The 22,374-nt window shown below is 35.5% G+C and overlaps 1 protein-coding gene across 2 annotated transcripts; it reads right to left on the bottom strand.

Moving 5' to 3' along the window:
* Nucleotides 1-22: 22 nt before the first annotated feature.
* Nucleotides 23-21,555, bottom strand: PTPN2 (protein tyrosine phosphatase non-receptor type 2). 2 transcript variants are annotated; one of them, XM_032223467.1, is made up of 10 exons: nucleotides 21,302-21,555; nucleotides 15,298-15,388; nucleotides 10,155-10,255; nucleotides 8,129-8,227; nucleotides 7,582-7,719; nucleotides 6,494-6,703; nucleotides 5,224-5,385; nucleotides 4,526-4,707; nucleotides 3,366-3,569; nucleotides 23-361 (listed from the first exon to the last, which is right to left on the bottom strand). In XM_032223467.1, exons 1-10 carry the CDS (start codon nucleotides 21,374-21,376, stop codon nucleotides 340-342), a joined length of 1,284 nt encoding a protein of 427 aa, XP_032079358.1. In that variant the 5' UTR covers nucleotides 21,377-21,555; the 3' UTR covers nucleotides 23-339. The 2 variants fall into 2 exon arrangements, with proteins under 2 accessions (XP_032079358.1, XP_032079359.1); XM_032223468.1 differs by having other exon boundaries at nucleotides 3,468-3,569; nucleotides 21,302-21,554.
* Between the last annotated feature and the right edge of the window lie 819 nt (nucleotides 21,556-22,374).

Genomic DNA, 22,374 nt, shown 5'->3' with positions numbered 1-22,374 from the left:
AAAATATACACACAACAACATATAAATTAGAAAAAATATTTAATGCTGCCAAAATATAAAAAAATACAAGAATGGCAGTACAAAGTATTTGTGAATGTGATCTTACAACTCTCTACAGTTAATACAAGCATAAAACACATAAGACAAATTATCTTTTGCAAAGTCTCTTGCTGGTGATGTACTTCATTCCCTGTTTGTTTACGCTGTAAACAGATATTTATGAGGCCACTTGTATATTGCTCAGACCTCATTTTTGTTTCCTGAAGAACAGTGATGTCCTGTTTTTGCATGTCAATAGTGTGTTATTATAGCTGAAGAACATTCTCAAGTCTTGGCAATTTAGGCGTCAGTCACTCTTGGCCTATAAACACACAATGTAAAAGAGTCACAAGTTCAGTACAGTCAAGAGTATAATTTTAGGGTTTTATAACTGCAGCGCAAATATATCAGTTGTTTAAAACCAAAGATGAATTTATTAATGGATACTGCAGCTTGGATATAGACATATATGTGTGGGTATCTTGCTATAACAAAGTGTCCTTGAACTGAGAGTTATAAAATTACAGAAAATTCATAATGCTATTTGAAGTGGTATAAGAAACAGTTCACCATCTGTTCCCTTTGAAATGAGCCACAAGTAAACTTTTTAAAACTTAGGCTATGCAGTGGAAGTGTAGCAAGTATCTTAGCATTAGCAATCACATTTTAGAAAGAAAACCTAAAGAAAAACCTACTGAATGCTATATAACATTGAAGGGCAAGAAGCATTATAAGGGATCTATATACCAATTACTGTTATAGAACTGAGAGAAACTGAAAATAGGTATTTTTAAAATGTTTAATAACTGCAATTAATTGAATCAATATATTCACAAGATTATATATTGATCAAGCATGTTTTCAAAAATGTATGTATTTATATTCATGAAAATAATGCAACAACTTTTTTTGAAAATTTTGAATTAAAGTATCCAGCTGCCTTATACTTTGTGCTTATGATTGGTATCATGGATTAATGAACCTGGACAAAAATAGATAATATTATTCACTCTATAAAATGTAGCCAAATGCTTACCGGAGGGAGCGCTAAAATGCTAAAGCTGAACAGAAAAATGCAGGGCTATAGTGCAGTAGAATTATTCTTGTTTCTATCTTTGTAACCCCCAGATATGGAAGGGAAATATTTCCGCAATCTTATAAAGTTGCTGCCAACCACATAGTACACAATGTAAAGTAAGTCTATATTATTTATTTGGAGTAGAAATAGAGCAGAATGCCTCAGCTGATTATCTTTGTGTATAGATGTACACCTAAAACAAAGCCTAGAAACTGGTTAATCTCAGAGGGAACATTTCCTTTTACTCTGCTTTCATGTTTCCTATGTAATAGATAAGTATGTGTGTATGTATGTAATGACAGTTCTGAATCAATGCATGATTTTTTTTAAACAATTCTACCTTACTTTGGTTTTAGCATCATCCACAAATTTTATAAATGGCAGCATGATTGATACTACAGCATAAAATGGAAACATTGAGGCCAGGTGTGATCGAGTTCTCTTCAGTTAAAATACACTTTTTATTATCTTTCAAATTATAAATTGTAGGCTAGGAAGGATGAAATAAATGACAGTTTTGTTTTCTAGTATTTCTATTTCTGTTATGCAATAAAGGGTATGAGGAACTTCGCATTAAACATTTCAGTGTTTTCAAAACATGGGGTGCTATTTTTTCAAGAGCAGAACTTATAAAAAAAACTTAAGAGCATGTATACCAACACTAGACTCTGTAAATTGTATTATTTAGCCATAAATTAATTATTGTAGGTTAAACCTAGAAGGTATTCTCACTGGCAACATGGCGTTTTCTTCTTTGGGGAAGATTCCCCAGCAACTCTGAAGAGCTTGCAGGATATGAGAGCAAAAGAACATCCAGTTGCCTCAAATGTATCAGCCACCTAACATATGCTGTGGCCCAGAAGTTTGTATTTTCATAGGGATAATGTTGATCCATCCACTTTACAAAGTGATCTTTGGGAACATTAAAAGATGGTTAAAAGTGTATTTTTATCAGGTCAGTTAATTGTTTTAACTTAAGAAATCTGAGATGGGGCTCAGAAGATACTTGTATAAATATGGGTGCTATAAATGATGGATGCCAAATGCTATGGCAATACTGTGTAGGATATGTTGGAGTTGTTTGCCAGAAACACAATTGGTCACTCTTGTTCAAATGTGATGGATTGGAGATTATTCCTAATATATAGCTTGTGCTATAGCTCAGTGCCAGCAGCTTCAGAAATCTTCATTTGCACCCTCCTTCCCTGTTAAATCTGCATTATGGCTACTTGCTTCCATTTGTAATGCTTTTTTGTTTTCCAAAATTACTATCAAATTGGTAATGTGCTGCTTATTTCAATTTCAATAGACAAAGAAGCTATAGAAGAATAGGACTCAAACCCAATAAGACCCACAAAAAGTTTCACATTTAATGGAATGTGTAAGCTTTAAATACAAGCTATGGCTTCCAACAGTAGCTGCCGCTTTTAACAAAGCATTTCTTCCAAAGAGGCAGCTTGAGACACAAGATCTAATCTTCCAGTAGCCTTATAAAATTAAATATTTTCAAATAAAATAGTAGCTAAGCATAAATACATATATGCATCTCACAAGTACGGTAAATAAAAACTGAGGAATAATTATTTGCTAACATTTAATTTCTGAAACAATAATTTATTAATCATTGCATTGGGAATGGTCCAAAAAGTAAATTGCCAAGTCAATCTTGAAAAGTTGGTGGTAGATTCACCAATTGCTCATTTCTATTGGATAAATTCATACAAATGTAGCTTTTAAAAATACAATTATTTACAAAATGATTATACAATTATCAAATTTGCTTTACGTCTGCATAGTATAAATGGTTCGTGGTACATTAATAAAGAACTGTAACTTTTTGCATTCAGATTAACACCACACGGTTTATTGCTTCTATCATGTATGGAAGTCATTCTTCTGGTGACTTGGCCATTCAGGCTATTATCTATTGAACTATCAATTTAGATACCATATATACAGTTGTTGAAAATGTGCATTAATTTATATAACAAATGTATAATTTGAATCCAAGTGGCAATTTGGTTTCAGAAGTACCAGTATCGAAAAATCCTGAGACCAATTTGTGATCACGTTAATCACCGATGACAAGACTTCAATGCTGCAAGTTAAATTGTCATTGGTGAAGTAAAAACATTTGTTTTGTCAGATGTGGCAGTAAACTTGGATCCATTTATTATAGTCACTTTAAATTCCACTAAATCATGGGGTATAAGATTCATCGTAGATGGAAGATTGCTCACTTACTTACATGAGCATGTACTGGGAATACAATTTCCAGGAAGAATAAGCTATAACAAATACGACTGAACCAAATCCAATCTTAATAACAATAGGCTTCCAATATAACCACCTTTTTCTTTTTCTTTCAGATTCACTCAGCCTATGTTTCATCTGTTGCACCATCTGTGCTGTGTTAGCTTTCTTGTCTTCTCTCAGTCTTTTCCGTAAAGCCCTTAAAGAAAATAAAAAACTTTAGTCAGCTTTGAGTTATTCCATGCATCCCTTAATTACCAAAATATATTGGAAATGCCTGAAAAGCAATAGTGAGTTTTAAACGATTAAATTGAAGGATGCCATTATTGGCACAGTGATAACTACGGAGATACCTTCAGCTTAACAACCCTCCACCCCTGCTCTCCCTGGTGAATATGCAGGTTGTTAAGTGAGCATGGAGTACCTCATAGGAGGGGGAGGTCCTGGGAGATCCACCACTCAGCAGTGTCCAAGGAGGCAGATAAGCATCAAAAAACCTTTGCAAGCTCCATTATGATTATAGGTCAAGGACAAATTGTAATTAATGTTAATCCATCAATGCATGATACCTCTTGCCCTTACCTCAAAAGCATGTTTTTGATATGACATCTCTAGTATTTATAAGATGCTTAAAAACAAAACAAAAAACTACAAATGAAAATTAAAGGCAATTTTCTTCTGCTAACAGAACTTGTCAGTGGATGTGCATTATTCTCTCCATCTTGTTCCACATCCTGGAAGTACATTCAGATGTCTGAAGATAAATTATCCATAGCAGAATGTGTATTGGCAGGGAACTGGTTCTTTGTTTCCTTCAGTAGCAAATAGATTCTCATACAAAGGGTATTTTCATACTGCCTTTCCATGTTCAGTGCTACTGATAAAAATAATAAAATGTAATTGTTTCAAAAGTGTTGGGACTATAAATTATAGAATTATTATCTGTCAGGAATCCCAGGGGCTTGGGAAGGAAAAATAATACTACCACGAGCTAATTCAGCTAAAAGTCTACAGAATTCCTGGATGAATTATTTTATCAATTTAAAGATTACTTTGTCTTTGTAAAACTGACAAACCCTTGCCATTCGATACATTAGATAAAATTGTTTTTTGTCCACCAGTCAGTTTTAATGTTATTATAAAACCATTACTTACTTGTCATCATTTGTATCTGAATCATTTTGTATAGGAGAGATCAGATCAACATCTCCTGGCTCTTGTTCCTCTAAAACCATGCTATTCCCATTGTATTTTTCTGCAGTAGGTTTAGTTTGGTGAGGAGGCGAACATTCAGAACTTGGTGCTTGGTCTTCTTTTGAGAGTTCCTTCCAGCGATACTGAATGGGGAAAAAATGTCTTCACTAGTTGAATCTTAAAAGAACAGTAGTCCTTGCTTAACTATTCTAACTGGGACCAGATTTGTGAAGTGAAGTGAAGTGGTTGTTAGGGGAAACATTACATGACTGCAGCACTTAGTGGTGACAGTTCTGGTAGTTTTGGTGCTATCATTAGGAGCAGGAGAAAGATGGTGAAGGTCAACCGAGAGTGGTGAAATGAAGGGCAGCCAAAATGGGCAGAGATGGGAAGGAGATAGGCATGGGAGTCGAAGAACACAATGCAGTTCTGATAATGGATAAGTTACCAAGCATTGGAAGTTTGATTATGTCACTGCAGGGGTGTTGCACTGGCTGTAACTTTGAGGACTGACAGTAACTACCATGAGTTCAGTGCCACTGTAACTTTGAACAGTAACTGAACAAACGTTCATTAAGGAAGGGAGGACCTCTATTCTGTTTTGGTGAAATTTACTATGATCCATCCAGTGTGACTTAAAAAGTAGACAATGTATATACCTGCATAGTAGAATCCCCCATTATATATTTTGCTCCTTCTAATACAGCCATATATGAAAATCTTAGTTGATCAGGAGTTTGAATGAGTCCCATCCGATATTTTCTCATATTTAATAATATTTGCTTGATATCTACATGAAGTGGGTCATTTCTTTTTTCCATCTGTATATGAAAAAAACAACACAAAGTTTCGGTGCCAAATTAACAGACTAGTTCTCTTCAATTTTCATTTGGTTTCAGTTTTAACCTGTTTTAAGATACTTGTGATTTTTTTAAAATAATAATTTTAATTTCTGTGGCAGCCCATTTATACAAAATCTGGGTAGCTAGTATGGATTAAACATTAATGCAAGAATGAAATGGCCATTCCAAGGAAAAGATCACAATGTACAAAATATTTGACCTCAATGTTGTGTGTGTGTGTGTGGGGGGGGGGATATGTATGTATGTATGTATGTATGTATGTACGTACGTACGTATATATATAGCATTCCAGTCCAATGTCTATGGAAGGTCTTCAAGCCTTTGTAGAAGGCAGACTAGGACTGGCTCAAACTCATCTAGACTAAGGCAAACCTAGACCTCTGAATCTACTGATTTCAAAGCCAACACTTTCATTATATCAAACTGCCTCTTCATTATGACAGTAAAAATGGAAACAATACCTTTTCTTGAAGCCGAGGAGACTTGTTTTATAAATATAAATACAGAGCTATAAGATTTTGCTGTAATACGCTATTTTCAAATCAGTGAAGAGAATAATGTGTAGTTAGCTTATAGTATAATCTTCAAAATGAAAGGGATTTATAAGATAAAACCAAGACTACCATAACTCTTTTTACTTTTCCTGTAGAAATATGACTTTATTTCTGCTTCAGCAACCTATAGTTTGTTACAGTGATAACAAGCTAGTTTTAGAGGTCTTCTGTTCCTTCATTTTGAGGGAAAGACATTATTTGTCAAACTGTCCAGCCATATCTCAATCTGGAAATGGTTTGAACAATCTCAATTAACACCTCCAGATGAAATATAACTTAATTCCATTTACTATTTATTTAATGCCATTCACTATTTACTTTTACTATTCCATTTACCATAATATTATGCGAAATGAGTAAACATACCTCAAGATGGCTAATTTGTGGTTCCAATCTGGCAAATGTTTTGCTTTTTGGGCAAGGAATCTGAATTAGTTCATTTCTACTACAATTCCTAGATAAATGGTATTTATTTCACATTAACTTGGTTGTTTTTAGATAAATAAACCTACCACAATAAGACATGTGTCTACCAATGAAAATGTACCAGAGCGTCCAATTCCAGCACTACAATGAATCACTGCAGGTCCATGTTCAGAACTCAGAGATCCAGATTCTCTGACTTTAAACAAGAAGTTGAGGAATGAAGCTGGAGATTCAGGAACTCCAAAATCTGGCCATGTAGTATAGTGAAAATGGAGTATTACCCTGGATTCACCAGTCTAAATAAAGAAAGAAATTTAGCAGGACACACCTGATATGCTAATGAAGTCAACAAAAAGAACATGTACTAGTTCAAATATGGTGAGGGAAAAGAATAAATTTCATTTAAAAAGTCTAGCTGTCCTAGAAAGTAAAATTCTCTGAATTCCTCACTTTGAAAAGCCTTCTGGGGGAAAATAAAGACAACGGGGAAATTTTTATTGATTCAATTGATTAATAATATTCAATTACAAGGCAACACAAGAAATTAATTTATTTAGTAAAACAAAAATTCAATTAAGCATTTTCAATATGATTTCTTTTTCAGATATTTCAAAAATCTGATTTCCTTTTGCCATACACTAGGCTTTATGGTATGAGACTCTCCCAGCAGTCCCATAAAATGTCAGATTATTTAATGAAGCATTTGTATAAGAAACACTGAAAGAATGTCAATAGTATCTAATCCTTTCTCTACATGCTTATTATCAGTCATTTCTTGTGAACCAAGATATAGGAGGACTGACAGAGTCAGGAGGATTGGTAAAAGAAGAATCAGCCTAAAATCAGTATGTAGTCACTAATAAACTAAGTCTCCCGCCCCACTTGACTTCCATTGACTGAACTGTAATCTGGTGTTACCATTAGTTGAGATGATACTTGTGCATAGTCTTTTAGCAATACAACAGTTAAATTGAACATTCACATGTGGACCAGATTTCTTACACTTGACATAAGCAGTGTTCACACTCCAACTGCTATTGAAAAGCTATACAATTATGAATGATTTAAAAAAACATTCTACTGCACTGAAATTTGTCAAAATAAAATTAAATTAGTGGTAACAATATTATGAAATTATTTTTATGTGGTAAGCACAATTTTAATGCTAACTTACCTCAATACATTCTAGCTGGAGTTGTCGTACTGTATAGTACGATTTGACATCTTCAGATTTTAGCCTCACACAAAATCCTGTTTCTCTGAATATCATGGGTTCCTCTTGTTTTGTTGGCCAGTACTGCGCACATTTCACCTACATTATAAAATAATACTGTAATTTGTCATACACATTTGATACACATATATTCATTTACAGTTTGTGTAACTTATTTTGTATATTGAAAACAAATTTAGCATCATGCAGGCTCATTCAAAAATAATCTTCCAATTTCAAGATGGTATATATTAAAATAAATAGTCCTGCATTTCAATTAAAAGTTGCAAGTCTAGAGTTCTTGATGAGCAGCCATATTAAGTTGGATTAAGTTGTAGTCAGATTTCATAGCTGTATTTGTTTACGTCTGTCTACCAGCAGTGTATACAGCTAATATATTAAATTTTTATTCCCTTTGGAATTCCCTTTGGAACATTAATTCCAAAGGATTGGGAACCCTATCAAATACAATAAACTAATTTGAACTAAAAAAAAAAAGACAACTTACCGAATCTTTCTCAACGATTCTATTAAGCATGACAATTGCTTTGGTCTTTTGTTGCCATATCATTAGCCAGAAATGGCAACAAGTGTTAGGAAGTGGACCCTATACAAGAAAAAGGAACACCATATAAGCTTAGAACTAAACCTTTCCCGAAAGAGTCAGATTGTGGGGAAAAACTTTATTTATTTATTTAATTTCCCAACTTTAATGTTTTTAGGCGGTGAACATGTCCAACAAACCTTCCTTCTACTTTTCTTACAACAACAACAACACTGTAAAGTGGGTTGGGCTGAGAGATAGTGACTAGCCAAAGTCTCCTACCTGGCTTTCATCGCTAAGGTGGAAGTTGAACTCATAGTCTCCTGCTTTCTAGCCTGGTGCTTTAACCACTAAGCCAAATTGGCTCTCCAGTTCTTAATATAATATTGGTCATAAAGTACTTGGAATAAAGTACATATTGAAATATGGCCTATGTGTGAACATTATAAGCAGAAAAAATTCCTGGCCCTTTTTCTGTCTTCAATGAAATGTGAACGATCTTGCATAGTTCTGACTTCAGTTAAGCACAAGAAGTATATAACATTGGCCAAAATTGCATACAATATACTAACAGTAAGATTAATTATTTATAAATAATGCTTTGTTATTTTTAGATTTTTAGATTTTGATAGTGGATTGGATCAAAGTGCTACTGCCATAAAAAAAGAGATAGGCAATGATTAACAAAGATATTGACAACTTCAGAATGAAAAACTAGCAAAAATATTGTTCTACTTATCTCTATTAGCAGGTAATATTTCTTAAACTAGTAAGTTAAATTTGGATCCAAATAAATTATAAATAAGTACATTTAAATAACAACTCTTGGCATTTCTCAGAATTGTTCATTCTAGTTTAGCTGGGGAGAATTGCACTTGGACTTTAGATGGAAGATTTGCATATTCATTTTATTTTTAATAATACCTTTTACCTCTCTATCTGCAACAAATATTCAACCAACAAACTTGTATTTTCCTGGATTCCCCTCTCTCCTCTTTTTCAACAGCATGTATTATATACCTTGTGTAATGATTGACATAGTACATATTTTCATTAAGACTAGTAATTTCACATTTGAGTTATTTAAGAACTTTCAAATATCTACCAGACTTAGGCATTTTACAGTTCCTGGGCCATATCCAGTCCTTTGGCTGTCCTTGTCCAATCTGTGTGAGGTCAGTCAGAACTTAGAAATCAAATATAATTAAGTGTATGCCATGTATGCAATACAACATTGCTTTTATTTTGATGGTACTTTTTTTTTTGCAACTTCCGTGTGTGTGTATACAATTTTATCACCTTATTGGTTGGGTCCTCCACAATAGCACCAGTTTCTCATGTGGCTCCTTGGGAAAATTAATTGATCTAGATTTAGTAACTTTTAGTTATCAGCTTCTCTGCATTATATCGACCACGATTTAAGCCCTCCCAGAAAGCTTCATTTCTTCATAAATTCGATCTTACTTCAGATAATTATTTCACCATTCATCCACCATAGTTTATAAAGAACAGATTAAGTTATTATATTCTTGTTTCCTTTCTTTTAATTCCAAAGCTGCACTAATATGAGAACAAAATCCTAAATTATATTAACATTACCACTATACCCAAATTAGGGAAATCTACATTAAATTTGAGATCAAGTTTGGTATAATGATTAACAGCTTTAAATTGGAAACAAGGCTACTGTGATTTCTAGTCCTGCCTTGGAAGGAATGCACCAGCTTGGTGACTTTGGGCCAGTAATTTTCTCTCAGCCTTAGGAAGGCAGTGGCAAGGCACATCCAAAAATGTTGCCAAGAAAACTACATGGACTTACTATGTAGGAATCAACAGAAAAAAAGAGTTAATTAAAAAACAGAAAAGTAAATCAGAGCAAGTCTGGAAAAACAGAGAAGTCAAAGTAACCAACATTAGACCCTGACTCTTAGAATAGACTATATAACATAATATGATCAAACTTTGTGTTACTTAAAAGTCTAATAATTACCTGTGTTAATATATAAGTTCTTTGAGCTTCTTCATTAACCACCAAGCTGGCATTGATGTAATCATTGTCAGAATTCTGTAGTATTACACGACTGTGATCATCTTGAAAAAATATCAGAAAAACATTGTTTCATATTATTAGCAATGTTATCAGATCAACCAATTGGCCAACAAAATACTTCTATAAGAACAATATATAGTGAATATTTTAGTCTTTCAGGTCTATCTGGAAAGGAAAAAAACCCCACATTTCCTTGCGCATTATATTGTGGGGGCAATGGGGGGCAGAATGGAATAGATTCCAATTTATTTTATAACACATTATTATTTGCAGTACACATTTAATAAAATTAAATATTCTAATGTGAAAATTGAAATGATTATACCATTAAATGTCATCTCCCTTTTATAATAGTTCTGGAAAGAAATGAAAGCAATTTAAAAGAGACAAAATGCATTAATGTGTATTACACTGAGTAATCTCCAAATGAAGAAGTAGCACAAGGGCTCTGTTATGGTTCTCAGAAGCAAGCAAAATTTTAAGTGACATTATTGTTAAATTGCTTCAATTTCTCTAGGGGCTATCAATAAGTACACTTTACTAATTCCAGTAAATACTAATTTGTTTCTAGATCTTTAAATGTATCTAAATAATGCATCACATTCTGTATTAGTTTTATAAATCTGCAGGCTTCCAGAAACTCTAGATAAAATATTTTCTTCCTGATACGTAGTTGCTGTGTTGACACAACATACCACACATACCTTGGTTAGCTAACTATATTTTAGCCCATTGTTTTGATTACTATGAACTTAGTATTTCACATATATGCAGAAAATCTTACCGAGTATGCCACTTATTCATGTATGCCAGTTAAGTTATTCATGGGTAGTATGTCATGAGAATACTGCCTGCATAATTTTTCAACCTACCCATTATGATAGGTTAACACATAATTAACAAAAGAATTGAGTGAACTGAGTGAAAATCTGAATTTCTTCTTTTAAAATTTTACTCCACTTGGTAAAACTTAAAGGGCAGAATGCATTAGCATTTATATTGCCCTTCAAGGAAATATTTCAATGTATAATGTGATTAATTTTAGTAATTATTTAAGCTGTCCAGCTTTATAACACTCATTAACATTTAAAGAGATTTTGCTCTGTGATTTTAACATATGTACATTCCGAAACAGGAATTTTTAAGCTCACAAATCACATTTATAGCAATAGCATAATCTCAGGACTTCTTTCTCGTTAACTAATCATCTTTATGCTTCCCACAAAAGTCAGAAGAAAATACCATGCTGATAAACATTTTTATCTACCTATATACAAAGTTATTTTTTTTAAAAAAAAATCAGTTCAGGGTAGTAGCTTACACAAATTTAGCATTCCACTGACCTGGAAAAGCAAATTCCAGCAATTGAAGAATTAGGTCCAAGTTCCAAAGTACTATTTGTAAATCCAGAATAATTACAGTATGAATTATTTTTTTGTTTCTTAATCTGTGGCAGAGACAAAATCTGCCTTAAAATATACTATGACTTCTTATTTCATAACATGTTAAAAATGAATCAAGAAATATTAATTTCTATGCTCAGGCTGTGCATAGTTCTTTTAAGAGTTAAAATCATTTCACTTGGATTTCAAGTTTAGAACCCATGAACTGACACTATAATTACAAATTATAAGAGTTAGGAGGAAGTATAAATATAAATATGATATATAGTTCAAAATAGAGAACCAAGAACATAATCCTAGTCTTCCTATCATTGGTTTAGTTCTTAATCTGATTTTATATAAATTTTATGTCAGCATTTAAACTTTACAATACAGAAGTATGATTAAAAAGTCACTTTTGAGGGTTTTAGATAACTATTTTATCAAGTATGTCAAAGTCACTGCCTTTTTCTTCACTGCAGACAGTAGACATAAACAGAAATTTTAGCCCTACGTTAAAAATATATGCACAGAAACTATTGAAAACATGTTATGTCTAGTTACTGAAATCAAATAAAGATAATCTACTACAGTGAGGTTATGATAGCTTCCGAATTCATTAAAATAATATTCAAACTTTAAATAGTGTTTCCTTCACCTTCAACTGTTTCAAACTGAATAATTAAGTTTCTTGTTTAGTATCACAATTTATTGGAACTTAGATGTTTCTACTGAATAGAAACCAAAGCTTTTGTAAATACTAGATAACATTTGCCAACAGGAAAAACCTAAGACCTTGTTATAGTAAATCACAGATACTGGTACTAATGTTCTCGGAAATATGATGTCAGCAAGTATAGATTTAAACAATGAATCACCAAGAAGTTCCTGTTTGGTTTCATACAACACCAAATTGCTTCATTTCTATGTTTTATTCTACCAATGTCAATGAACAAAATTTCTCTATATCTTGTCAATCTTCAGTTCTACATACACAAAATCCCATATAGATCATGAAGAAAGAGATACCAACACAACTACCCAGTGAAAGAGAAAGGGCCCTTTCTCTTTTAAAAGAGTGTTTTTTTCAACAGTTCCTATAAGTCAAACATTCAAGAACTTTTATCTCTTTCAAATACAGAAAACAGATCTTTTTCATGTGTATTTTTTGGAACCCCCCTTATTTAGGAAATTATTACTGAAAAAAAAAATCTAATTCAGGAACTCAGTGTTCTGACTAAGGGATAACACTTCAGCCAGATGATTATGGGAAATTTGCTGTATTGATTTGATTATTGCTTAATCCATAACTTTGCCATTTTTTTGGGGGGGGGGAGAGACACTGTCTAGTTTTTAAATAATCAAATGCAGAAAGTTATGCTTTCAGAAGTTTATATCAAATAGAATAGATCCAATCCTTTGTCTCAGTGAAAAACCTCAATTTCGTGTCAGCTGGTTTGGGCAAATCAGTAGTTCTGGTGAGCATTTGACCCCGCCCACTCACCCCTGCGTTTTCCTGTCCTATATTTCCATTTTTTTAACTCAGGTGATTCGTGCAGCACAGCGGATTGCCACACGTCAGCTGTTTTACTCATAGGAGCTGACATAGAAGATAATTTTTGAAGCTTAAAAAGGTTGTTTTTTGAATGCTGCACGTGTGCAAAGCCCACACTCATGGAACCGGTTGTTAAATTAGTTGCATCCCATCACTGGTGTCACCTACAATCGTCATTTAGAAACGAAATAATATAACAGAAAATATCTACATTTAAAAAAAAATTATAGTGAGAATCCAAAAAGGGACAAATAAACATGGAATAGAAAAATGGTCAGATCACCAAAGAAAAATACTTGCAAGTAACTTTGAATTGTAGAGATTGTGTCAGGAATGCTAAAAGTAACTTTGTCCTTGTCTTCAAAATGGGAAATGAGTAGGTCAGGGAAACTACAGATCAGTCAGCCTGATACTGATACCAGGAAAGATTTTAGAGCATATCATAAAGGAATCAACCTATAAGCAGCTGGAAAGCAATGCAATAATTACCAGAAGTCCCCATGGATGAATATGTGAGACTTATTTTATTTCACTTTTGATTAGCTTAGTAGATTGTAGAAATGCTATAAAGTTAATACCACTTGATTCCAGCAAAGAATTCAATGGAAATACAGGCAGTCCTTGTCTTACAACCACAGTTGAGCCCAAAATTTCTGTTGTTAAGAGACCTTTGTTAAGTGTGTTTTGTCCCATTTTATGACCTTTCTTGCCTCAGTTATTAAGTGAGTCACCACAGTTGCTAAGTTAATCACCCGGTTGTTAAGTGAATCTGGCTTCCTCATTGATTTTGCTTGTCAGAAGATGGCAAAAGGATATATCATTTGGGACAGAGCAACAGTCAGAAATATGAATTTTGACCACGTGATCATGGGGATGCTGCAATGGTCGTAACAGTGAAAAGTGATCATAAGTCAGTGCCATTGTAACTTTGAATGGTCACTAAATGAACTGTTATAAGTCGAAGACTACCAAAGCAATCTAAAAAGCAAGCCTGTGTATGGGCTGCATAGTTCAAATATCATTTCCCAGTTTTTCTTCAAAATGGAGAGACATATTAAGTGATTAGAGGTAAATCCTGAATCCTATATTGTTCAGCATTTTGTGGGTAAATATTACTTAAATTTGCAGACAAAAAATGCAGATAAATTTGAGAAGAACAGAATTAAAAATTAACGTATTAAGGGAAATGGACTGACAACACACAAATGGACTGAAATGTAGGAGTATCTGTTAGAAAAAAGTAAGAGCAGTTTATAAGTGGAACCAATTACCTGGAGACTTGATCTCCTGCTGAATAAGTTTAAACAGAGACTGGAAAATTATCTGTTGGGGATTGCATGGAACAAGAAGTTGGACCCAGGAGCCCAAATAACTCCTTCTGTCCTTTGATTCTATGTAAACATTTGCATCTACTTTTTCTAATACCTCCATACCACGCAGAATGGCCAACAGTTTAAAAAGATAGAATAGTAATTCAAAAAGAAACTGAAAATACATCAAAATGAGAGTGTTAAAGCCCAAGTAAAATATTGGAGAAGTCTTGCACTTTCCAAGCTTCTACTTGTTCAATTCTTTAAAATTAGTTAATTTAATTCTAGTCAAACATCACTACATTAATAAATACAAAACACTCACAAAATAATAGAATCAAACACACTTATCACAACACAGTTCTGACTGTTTGCTCCAAAGAAGATGCTAAGAAACAAAGGAGGCAGAGAATGTACCCCACATCTCTTATTTCAACACTCTTAAGGCAAGTGCAGGTACTGTTAATTGTATACAGAAAATGCAGATACACAAAAAACTACAAAAAATATGGTATAATCACTCAAATAACTGGAGGAATAATCTTGGAATTATTTGAAAAATTAATATATAAAATTAGATTTCATGATATGATCACAGTGCTGCTGCAGCCTCTTTGTGGTCAGTTTCAGGAAAGAATACTGCTTAGAAGTCTTACATATAAGTTGCACACTAACTTGAGTTCAACAGAGATAACATGAATGTTAAAAGAGAACAAAAAATTAAGTCTATTTTTTATTATTTAGTGGGGCTGTATTACTAGCTGTCCAGGGCCACATGCAGCCTGTGAACTGCAGATTGTACATGCATGAATTATAGTAAATGAAACCTTACTTACATGGGCTAACATCTCTGTATCTGTTCCGATTCCGGTTTTCTGCATACTTTGCCACTTTATGAGGATAATCACTGGATTGATGCCGGATATCCTTGAAAAAATAGCAATAGTTAACAAATCTTAATTGTCTGGGGGGGAAAAGATTTTGTAAAAACAACAAGATATTACACAAATCAGTCATTCTTTAAACTGAAACATATAAGTATGAAATAGGAAAATCCTTGTGAAGCACAAATTGACATTAAAATTGCGGACTACAGGGTAAGAAAAAGGCCTTGAATTTATGAGTTCATACATATTCTTTTTTATACCACAAAGAAATTCAGTCTTTTGTTCTGTTTTTTTAATTAAAAAAAGGCCCATTCACCTGAATATGGCAGTAGTTAAAAGACCTGGATAAAGTTAAGGTAACACTGCATTCATAGTAATTCAACCTGAGCCCATACACTGACTACTCCTGTACATCACAGGGTGTCTTGTCAGTATAGGTAGTCCTCGACTTATGACCACAATTGAGCCCAAAATTTCTATTGCTAACTGAAACATTTGTTAAGTGAATTTTACCTAATTTTTTGACCTTTTTTGCCACAGTTGTTAAGTGAATCACTGCTGTGATTGTTAGTAACACAGTTGTTAAGTGAATCTGACCTCTCCACTGACTTATTTGTAAGAAGGTTTCAAAAGTGAATCACAGGATCCCAGGACACTGCAACCGTCATAAATGAGTCAGTTGCCAAGGGTCTAATTTTGATCACATGACCATGGGAACGCTGTAACAGTATTAAGTGAGAAAAAATGATAAGTGACTTTTTTAACTAACTCTAGAGTAATCTCCAAATGAAGAAGTAGCACAAGGGCTTTGTTGTGGTTCTTAGAAGCAAGCAAAATTTTAAGTGACATTATTGTTAAATTGCTTCAATTTCACTAGGGGCTATCACTTTACTAATTCCAGTATACTAATTTGTGACTTTTTTCAGTGCTCTTGTAACTTTGAACAGTCACTAAATGAACTGTTGTAAGTTGAAGACTATCTGTATAATGATACTTTTGTTAACCAACTCATTAGCTTTACATAGAAGGTTGATCCATAAAGAAACACATTGAGAGGTTGTCACAGCACACTCATTCAAAATTAATTAATCCTATTTTAACTAAGTAAATTATGGGCAAATATATATTTTTTACAATTACCACTGTCAATACATCAATGATCCATATGTAGAAACATAACAGTGTTTAAGTATAGTTATATTCTGTATGTGAAAAACAAATGTTAATTTCCTTCTGCAGACTAGAGTTGTTCTGTTTTTTCAAGTCCAAGAATTGGACAAAATCCTACAGTTTTCTTGGCAAAATTTTGCAAAAGTGATTTGCTATTGCCTCATTCTTAGGGCTGAGAGAGAGAAAGTAACTAGCCCAAGGTCACACAGCTGGCTTTGTGCCTAAAGTGGGACTAGAACACACAGTCTCCTAGTTTCTAGCCCCGGGATGGCGAACCTGTGGCACACGGAGCCATTTGTCAGGGCACGCGAGGCGCTGCACTGGCCAGCTGAGTTGACCCTTTTTAAAAGCCATTTTTTGCCCTTCCCAGGCTCCAGAGGCTTTATCTGGGGAGGGTGAAAAGAGCCTCCCCCGCCCCTCACGGAGGCCTTCGGGAGGCTTCATGAGCTTCCCTGAAACCTCCGGAGCGCAAAAACCGGCCCTATCGGTAAACCAGAAGTTCAGGAATGGACTTCCGGTTTGCTCGGAGGGTCGTTTTGACTGTTCCGGAGGCTTCAAGGAAGCCTCCTGAAGGTCCCTGAAGCCTCCAGAGGGCCTCCGGGGTGGGGGGGAGGCTGTTTTTGCCCTCCCCAGGCTCCTATAAAGCCTCTGGAGCCTGGGGAGGGTGAAAAAAGCATGCAAAAAATGGGGGGGGGGGTTTTGCGACTGTAGTATAGATGATTCCCCCAATGCTCAACTATAAACCCCTAGTAAGGATGGAATTACAAGCAAAATATCCTAGTTCCCATCTTCTGTAATGAACAGAACTCCATTCAACTCACTGTTTATATGCCTTTAAAAGAAATCCAAGAAATACAAAATTATACAATTTAATGAATATTCATAATTGTAACTAAAATGAAATGGCCAGGAGTAATGTACTGTTAATCGCTAAACACATGAAATTACTCTTAATTATCTATGCTTGATTTCAGTAAGAACACCATGCAGATAATTCTTTGAAAGGGTTCACAATTTGGGAGTCTTTTGTTCTTATCTAGCAAGGCAACCCTTACCTTAAAAAACAGTATATAATTATACCAGAAAGCTTAAACAACAGATGTAAAATCAACCCTTGGCTATTCATATAGAGAAATGTTAACTTAAGACTCAAATCAGAGTGAGAAAAAAAACTTAATTTTTCCTACCAGCCTAAGAATTCAGTCAGTATTTTCTAAGGCGGGGGTGTCAAACTCAGGGGTGTCTCATACCTGGACTCCCCCCCCCTTGTTAAACCAGGCGTGGCCACCACTTGACACATCTGGTCTGTGGTCCGGGAGTTTGATGGCCCTGTTCTAAGGCATCTAGAAAAAGGCACCAGCAAGTATGTATTTTTTGCTAATCATACTTGACTTCTGATTTATAGGCTGTTTTTGTGTAATACATTGAACCACTAGCTAGTGACCACGGTTTAATCTAGTGTGTTGCATGAACCCAGCCAGTTTATGCTAATATGTTTCATTAAAAATTGAATGGGCTAAAACATGGTCCAGTTAATTACTGGGAAGCCTATGCAAATACAGATACTGATTCTCAATGGAGTTTGACAATTTCATTCAGATTTCAAAAGTTGCAACTTTAACATGCTTAGCTTTTAAGAAGGTGCTAAATTCAAATAGCTATAATATAAATTATTAAAACTGAGTAAAAAAAATTTGGCTAATTATAATCTATCTGAAGTTCCCAATCTAATTGTTAACTCAGTTAAACACACATTACTATTGAGCATTATAATTACAATTTTGTCCAGGAAGGATTTTCCTGCATAAGAAATTTATTTCATCTCTTCTTCTGCTGGTTCCAGGAGGCTAAATTTCTTAACGTAACACTAAAAAGCACTTTGCTTATTTACCAATTGAAAACAGCTAATTTCAAGTAAGGTCTCTAAATTACTTAAAATCATATTATATTAAATATACAAATAGGCAGGATTATGTGCATGGCAGTCACATTTTTATTATGCTTGCACAATTGTGGAATTTCACAAATTGCAAATTGCAGCTATTTTAGGAACATTTTTTTTTACCAACTCAGCTCTTGACAGACTTTTGGTTAAAGCAGACAACATCTAAGGCTTTAAAAAAAGAACCCATAAAAATGTGTGTTTCAAGTACTAGCATTGAGATTTATCTATAAAACTGAATCAAATTTCAGTTTGAAGTTTCAGTTCCTATCAGTCTGTGGCTCAGCACCTGGCAATGTAAAGCTCCAGGGAGGAGCAAAGAGCAGCAGTAAAAATTCATCACATTAATTGTGAAACTAGAAAGTTGCACAATGGGACTCCATTAAAAACAGGGTAAGCTATATTTTTACTATGTTAAAAAGGTGCCAGTAACCTTGAGCATAAAAGGTTTACTGTATACCCAAGTCAATTAAAAACCTCTTGATTAGGGCATTAAATAATTCAAATGACATCCACATGATTCTCCTAATAGTTGAACAGAATATTTCCTAGATTTTTTTGCTATTTTACATCAAAAACTAAGATTGAATTATGATAAATCATCTTTAATGCTATTTCTGCTGGTGGTCACTTTAATATCACCATCAAACAAGTTACCTATCACAGTTCTGACTGGAAGATATCAATTCATCTTTTCTTATTTGTATTTGCAATCTTCCAACAGAGACATGCAATACTCAGTTGTCATTTAGAACTATAACTTCACAACCTCCAGCTAGCATGTCCAACTGCCAAGAACTATAATCCAGAGTAACTAGTATATAATACACTGTCAATTCTACTCCTACGAGACTCCTAAAAACATTGAAAATTTTTCTCACAAAAGCATCATACTTTCAATACTAATATTTTTTTTGTCCAATGTGTGCAATGAGATTAAAAAGTGATAATTCAACAAACACTTGAATACAAAATATGGATAATTATTTTATGTAAGAGCAACCACAATGAGTACCCTTTAAGATGCCAAGAAACATATTTATAGATGTAACTACAACACATATGTCTCTCTGAAAATGTTTAATTATATATATATATTTTAATACTATTCCACCAGTTCATTCCTATTCAGCTTTCGTGGGATAACCTTGTCCTTAGCCTTGTACAGAGAAAGTAGAAAGTTCTATGAAAGGAAAACGTATATTCTTTTTTGAAAAAAAATTTTTTAGTGGAGTTAAATCTGTTTATTAAATCTAACAACTATTATCAACCAATTACTCTTGTGAGGACATAAAGCCTATTCTTATTAGTATTTAATGGGTGTAAATATTGACTACATAGCTCTAAGAAAATACTGTAATGCCTGGTTCCATAATCCTACTTCAGTGTCATATAAATTTAGAAACGTGGGTTTTTTGACATTTAGTTACTCTTGTGTCCATTCAGTAGGATCTATTTGAAATCTACAAGGAAATGCATAGGTATCCTGTTTTTGAACACCCTAACCCTGTAATGGCGAACCTATGACATGCGTGCCACAGGTGGCACACGGCGTCCACTCCAAGGGCACAGGAGCAGTTGCCCAGGTCAGCTCTACCGGGTGCCCAGGTCAGCTCTACTCCTGCAGACCAGTTGATTTTTGGGCGTGTGCAGGGAGCAGGGGGTCACATGCAAATGAGCGGGGAGGGGTAGAGGAAGCACAGGGAGGGGTGCAGCACGTCCCCCCCCCCCCGCACTCTGTTTTTGGTGCCAGGAGGCTTCAGGGAGGGCCTCTGGAACGGAAGGGAACTATTTCTGGCCTCCAGAGGGCCTCTGGAGCCCAGGGGAGGCTGTTTTCATGCGTGGTGGTGGTATCTGCACACACATGTGCAGTGGGCATTCCATGCTAACCCTAACCAACAATCCCTTCCCATAAACTAGGATTAAGGCTGACCAAAGCATCTGGAAAGAGATCCAGGCAGTTTGCACTAACCTGGGTATTTCAACACTAAGTACAAAACACACTTCACCATATGACAATTGCATCACACTACGATCATTTGCAGCTGCCCTCAAGGGCAATAATAACCTTTTCCAACAGTTCGTTTAGTGACAGTTCAGATACAACAGCACTGAAAAAAGTGTCTTATGACCATTTCTCATATTTATAACCGTTGCTTCATCTCCCTGGTCACATCATTTTATATTCAAATGTTTGACAACTGGTTCGTATTTATGATGGTTGCCGGGGTCATGTGATCATCTTTTGCAACCTTCTGACAAGCGAAGTCAGATCCACTTAACAACCATGCCACTAATTTTAAGAGCTGCAGCGATTCGCTTAACAAATATGGCAAGAAAACTCATAAAACGGGAGGTGGGGAAAACAAATTTCTCATTTCGCAACGAATTCTGGGCTCAATTGAGGTTGTAAGTCGAGGACTATCTGTATTCGGTTCCAGAGTTCAGGAGCCCAAGAAAAGGTGGTATCCAGGGAGTCCGGCAAGGCAACGGGACAACCACATGGGGACAAACCACCGGGAGGAGCTCAGCTTTGCGAAACTTCCTCGCCGCCTGAAGCCTTTGCCTCTCCCCGCCCTTGCCCGCAGCTTAAGCTGGCGACGGAAGGCGCGTCGTTAGAAGCCTCTCGCCCGCTTCCCTTTCGGCCCTCGGCGCTTCTCCCTTCTCCTCGCGGCCCCCTGCTAAAATTCACGACATGCGCACTCCTCTCCCCGAGCCTCTGCGCGTACCTGAGAATGCCCGTCCGTCGGGGCCCGGCGGTTTCTTCTTCTCCTCTTTCGTTTGAAGCGGCCTCGGGGGTTCCTAAACTTTCCCTCCCCCCGCGGCCTCACCCTCACTCACCAAGTAGCGGGGCTGCCAGTCGTTAGCATCGTCGACCTCCTTGAACTCCTGCTCTATCTTGGCGATGACGGACATAATGGCGGCGGTAGCCAGAAGGTTGGAGGAGAGCCACTGGCAATCGGCAACTTCATCACCTACCTCCCGCTGCTGACAGGGCGAGGACGGCGAGCCCGCCCCCTCCGCCGCTCGCGTTACCTTCAACGAGCTTCCGCGCCGCGCGCCCACTCAGCTGGCTTCTCTGGAGCGGACGCATGCGCGTGGGCCGCCTACTGGATTAGCGCTAAACTCCGCCCGCTATAAGAGAGGAGGGGGAAAAGAAAATGCGTACCTGGGATTGGGTCATCGATCGCTTTGTGTGGGGAAGTTCCCGGAGTGTTGACTTCAGGGGCTGGGTTTTTTATTTTATTTTATTTTAGTTAGTTAGTTAGTTTGTCACTCATGTACAAGATAATCATATTTTTTCTTTGAGCTAAACACGATTGAATTGTGGTTTATTGAAGCACAGCTAAGCTAGGTTTATTTATTTATTTAGTTTGTCACTCATGTATAAGATAACAGGAATAAGAATAAACATGAATTAAGAACACAGGAAATGTGTACAAATAAATGGGGACAGTTGGACAGGGACGTTAGGCACGCTGGTGGGCTCATGCACGCCCCTTATGCTAGTTTGAAGCTTCAAAACAGACCATACACCATTCGCATTACAATGACCAGAGTTTGTGGATTATGAATAATGTGGTTATTTGAGGATAAATTGAATTGTGTGAACACAAATATAGTGTCTTGTAAATGTTGGTTTTTGGCTTAAGATGTTGCACGAGTGCATGACTTATTTGGTAAACTATTGTGTTCCCCCCAAAATAAGACAAGGTCTTATTTTCTTTGGACCCCCTAAGTAAGCGCTTTCAGGGGAGGTCTTATTATTTTTGTGGGGAGGGTTTATTTTCAGGGAAACATGGTATAAGCAACATATAGCTTAACCTAGTACGTTGAATCATTATCAGGCTTTTTGGCTGCTTTTTCCAGACAGCAACAGAACTAAAAACTGAATCTTTGACAGTATACATTTA

The sequence above is a fragment of the Thamnophis elegans genome, chromosome 8 (genome assembly GCF_009769535.1).
Source record: "Thamnophis elegans isolate rThaEle1 chromosome 8, rThaEle1.pri, whole genome shotgun sequence".
In the NCBI taxonomy this organism is placed as follows: domain Eukaryota; kingdom Metazoa; phylum Chordata; class Lepidosauria; order Squamata; family Colubridae; genus Thamnophis; species Thamnophis elegans.
The sequence above is the reverse complement of the archived record's forward strand: the minus strand, read 5'-3'. Positions and strand labels throughout refer to the sequence as shown.

Excerpts from the sequence above, each read along its gene's own strand:
- PTPN2 (XM_032223467.1), bottom strand. The coding sequence starts at position 21,376 with ATGTCCGTCATCGCCAAGATAGAGCAGGAGTTCAAGGAGGTCGACGAT. Across the intron at positions 8,228-10,154 it reads GAACTTATATATTAACACAG|GGTCCACTTCCTAACACTTG; the intron begins GTAATTATTAGA and ends TTTCTTGTATAG. Across the intron at positions 5,386-6,493 it reads TAGACACATGTCTTATTGTG|ATGGAAAAAAGAAATGACCC; the intron begins GTAGGTTTATTT and ends TTTCATATACAG.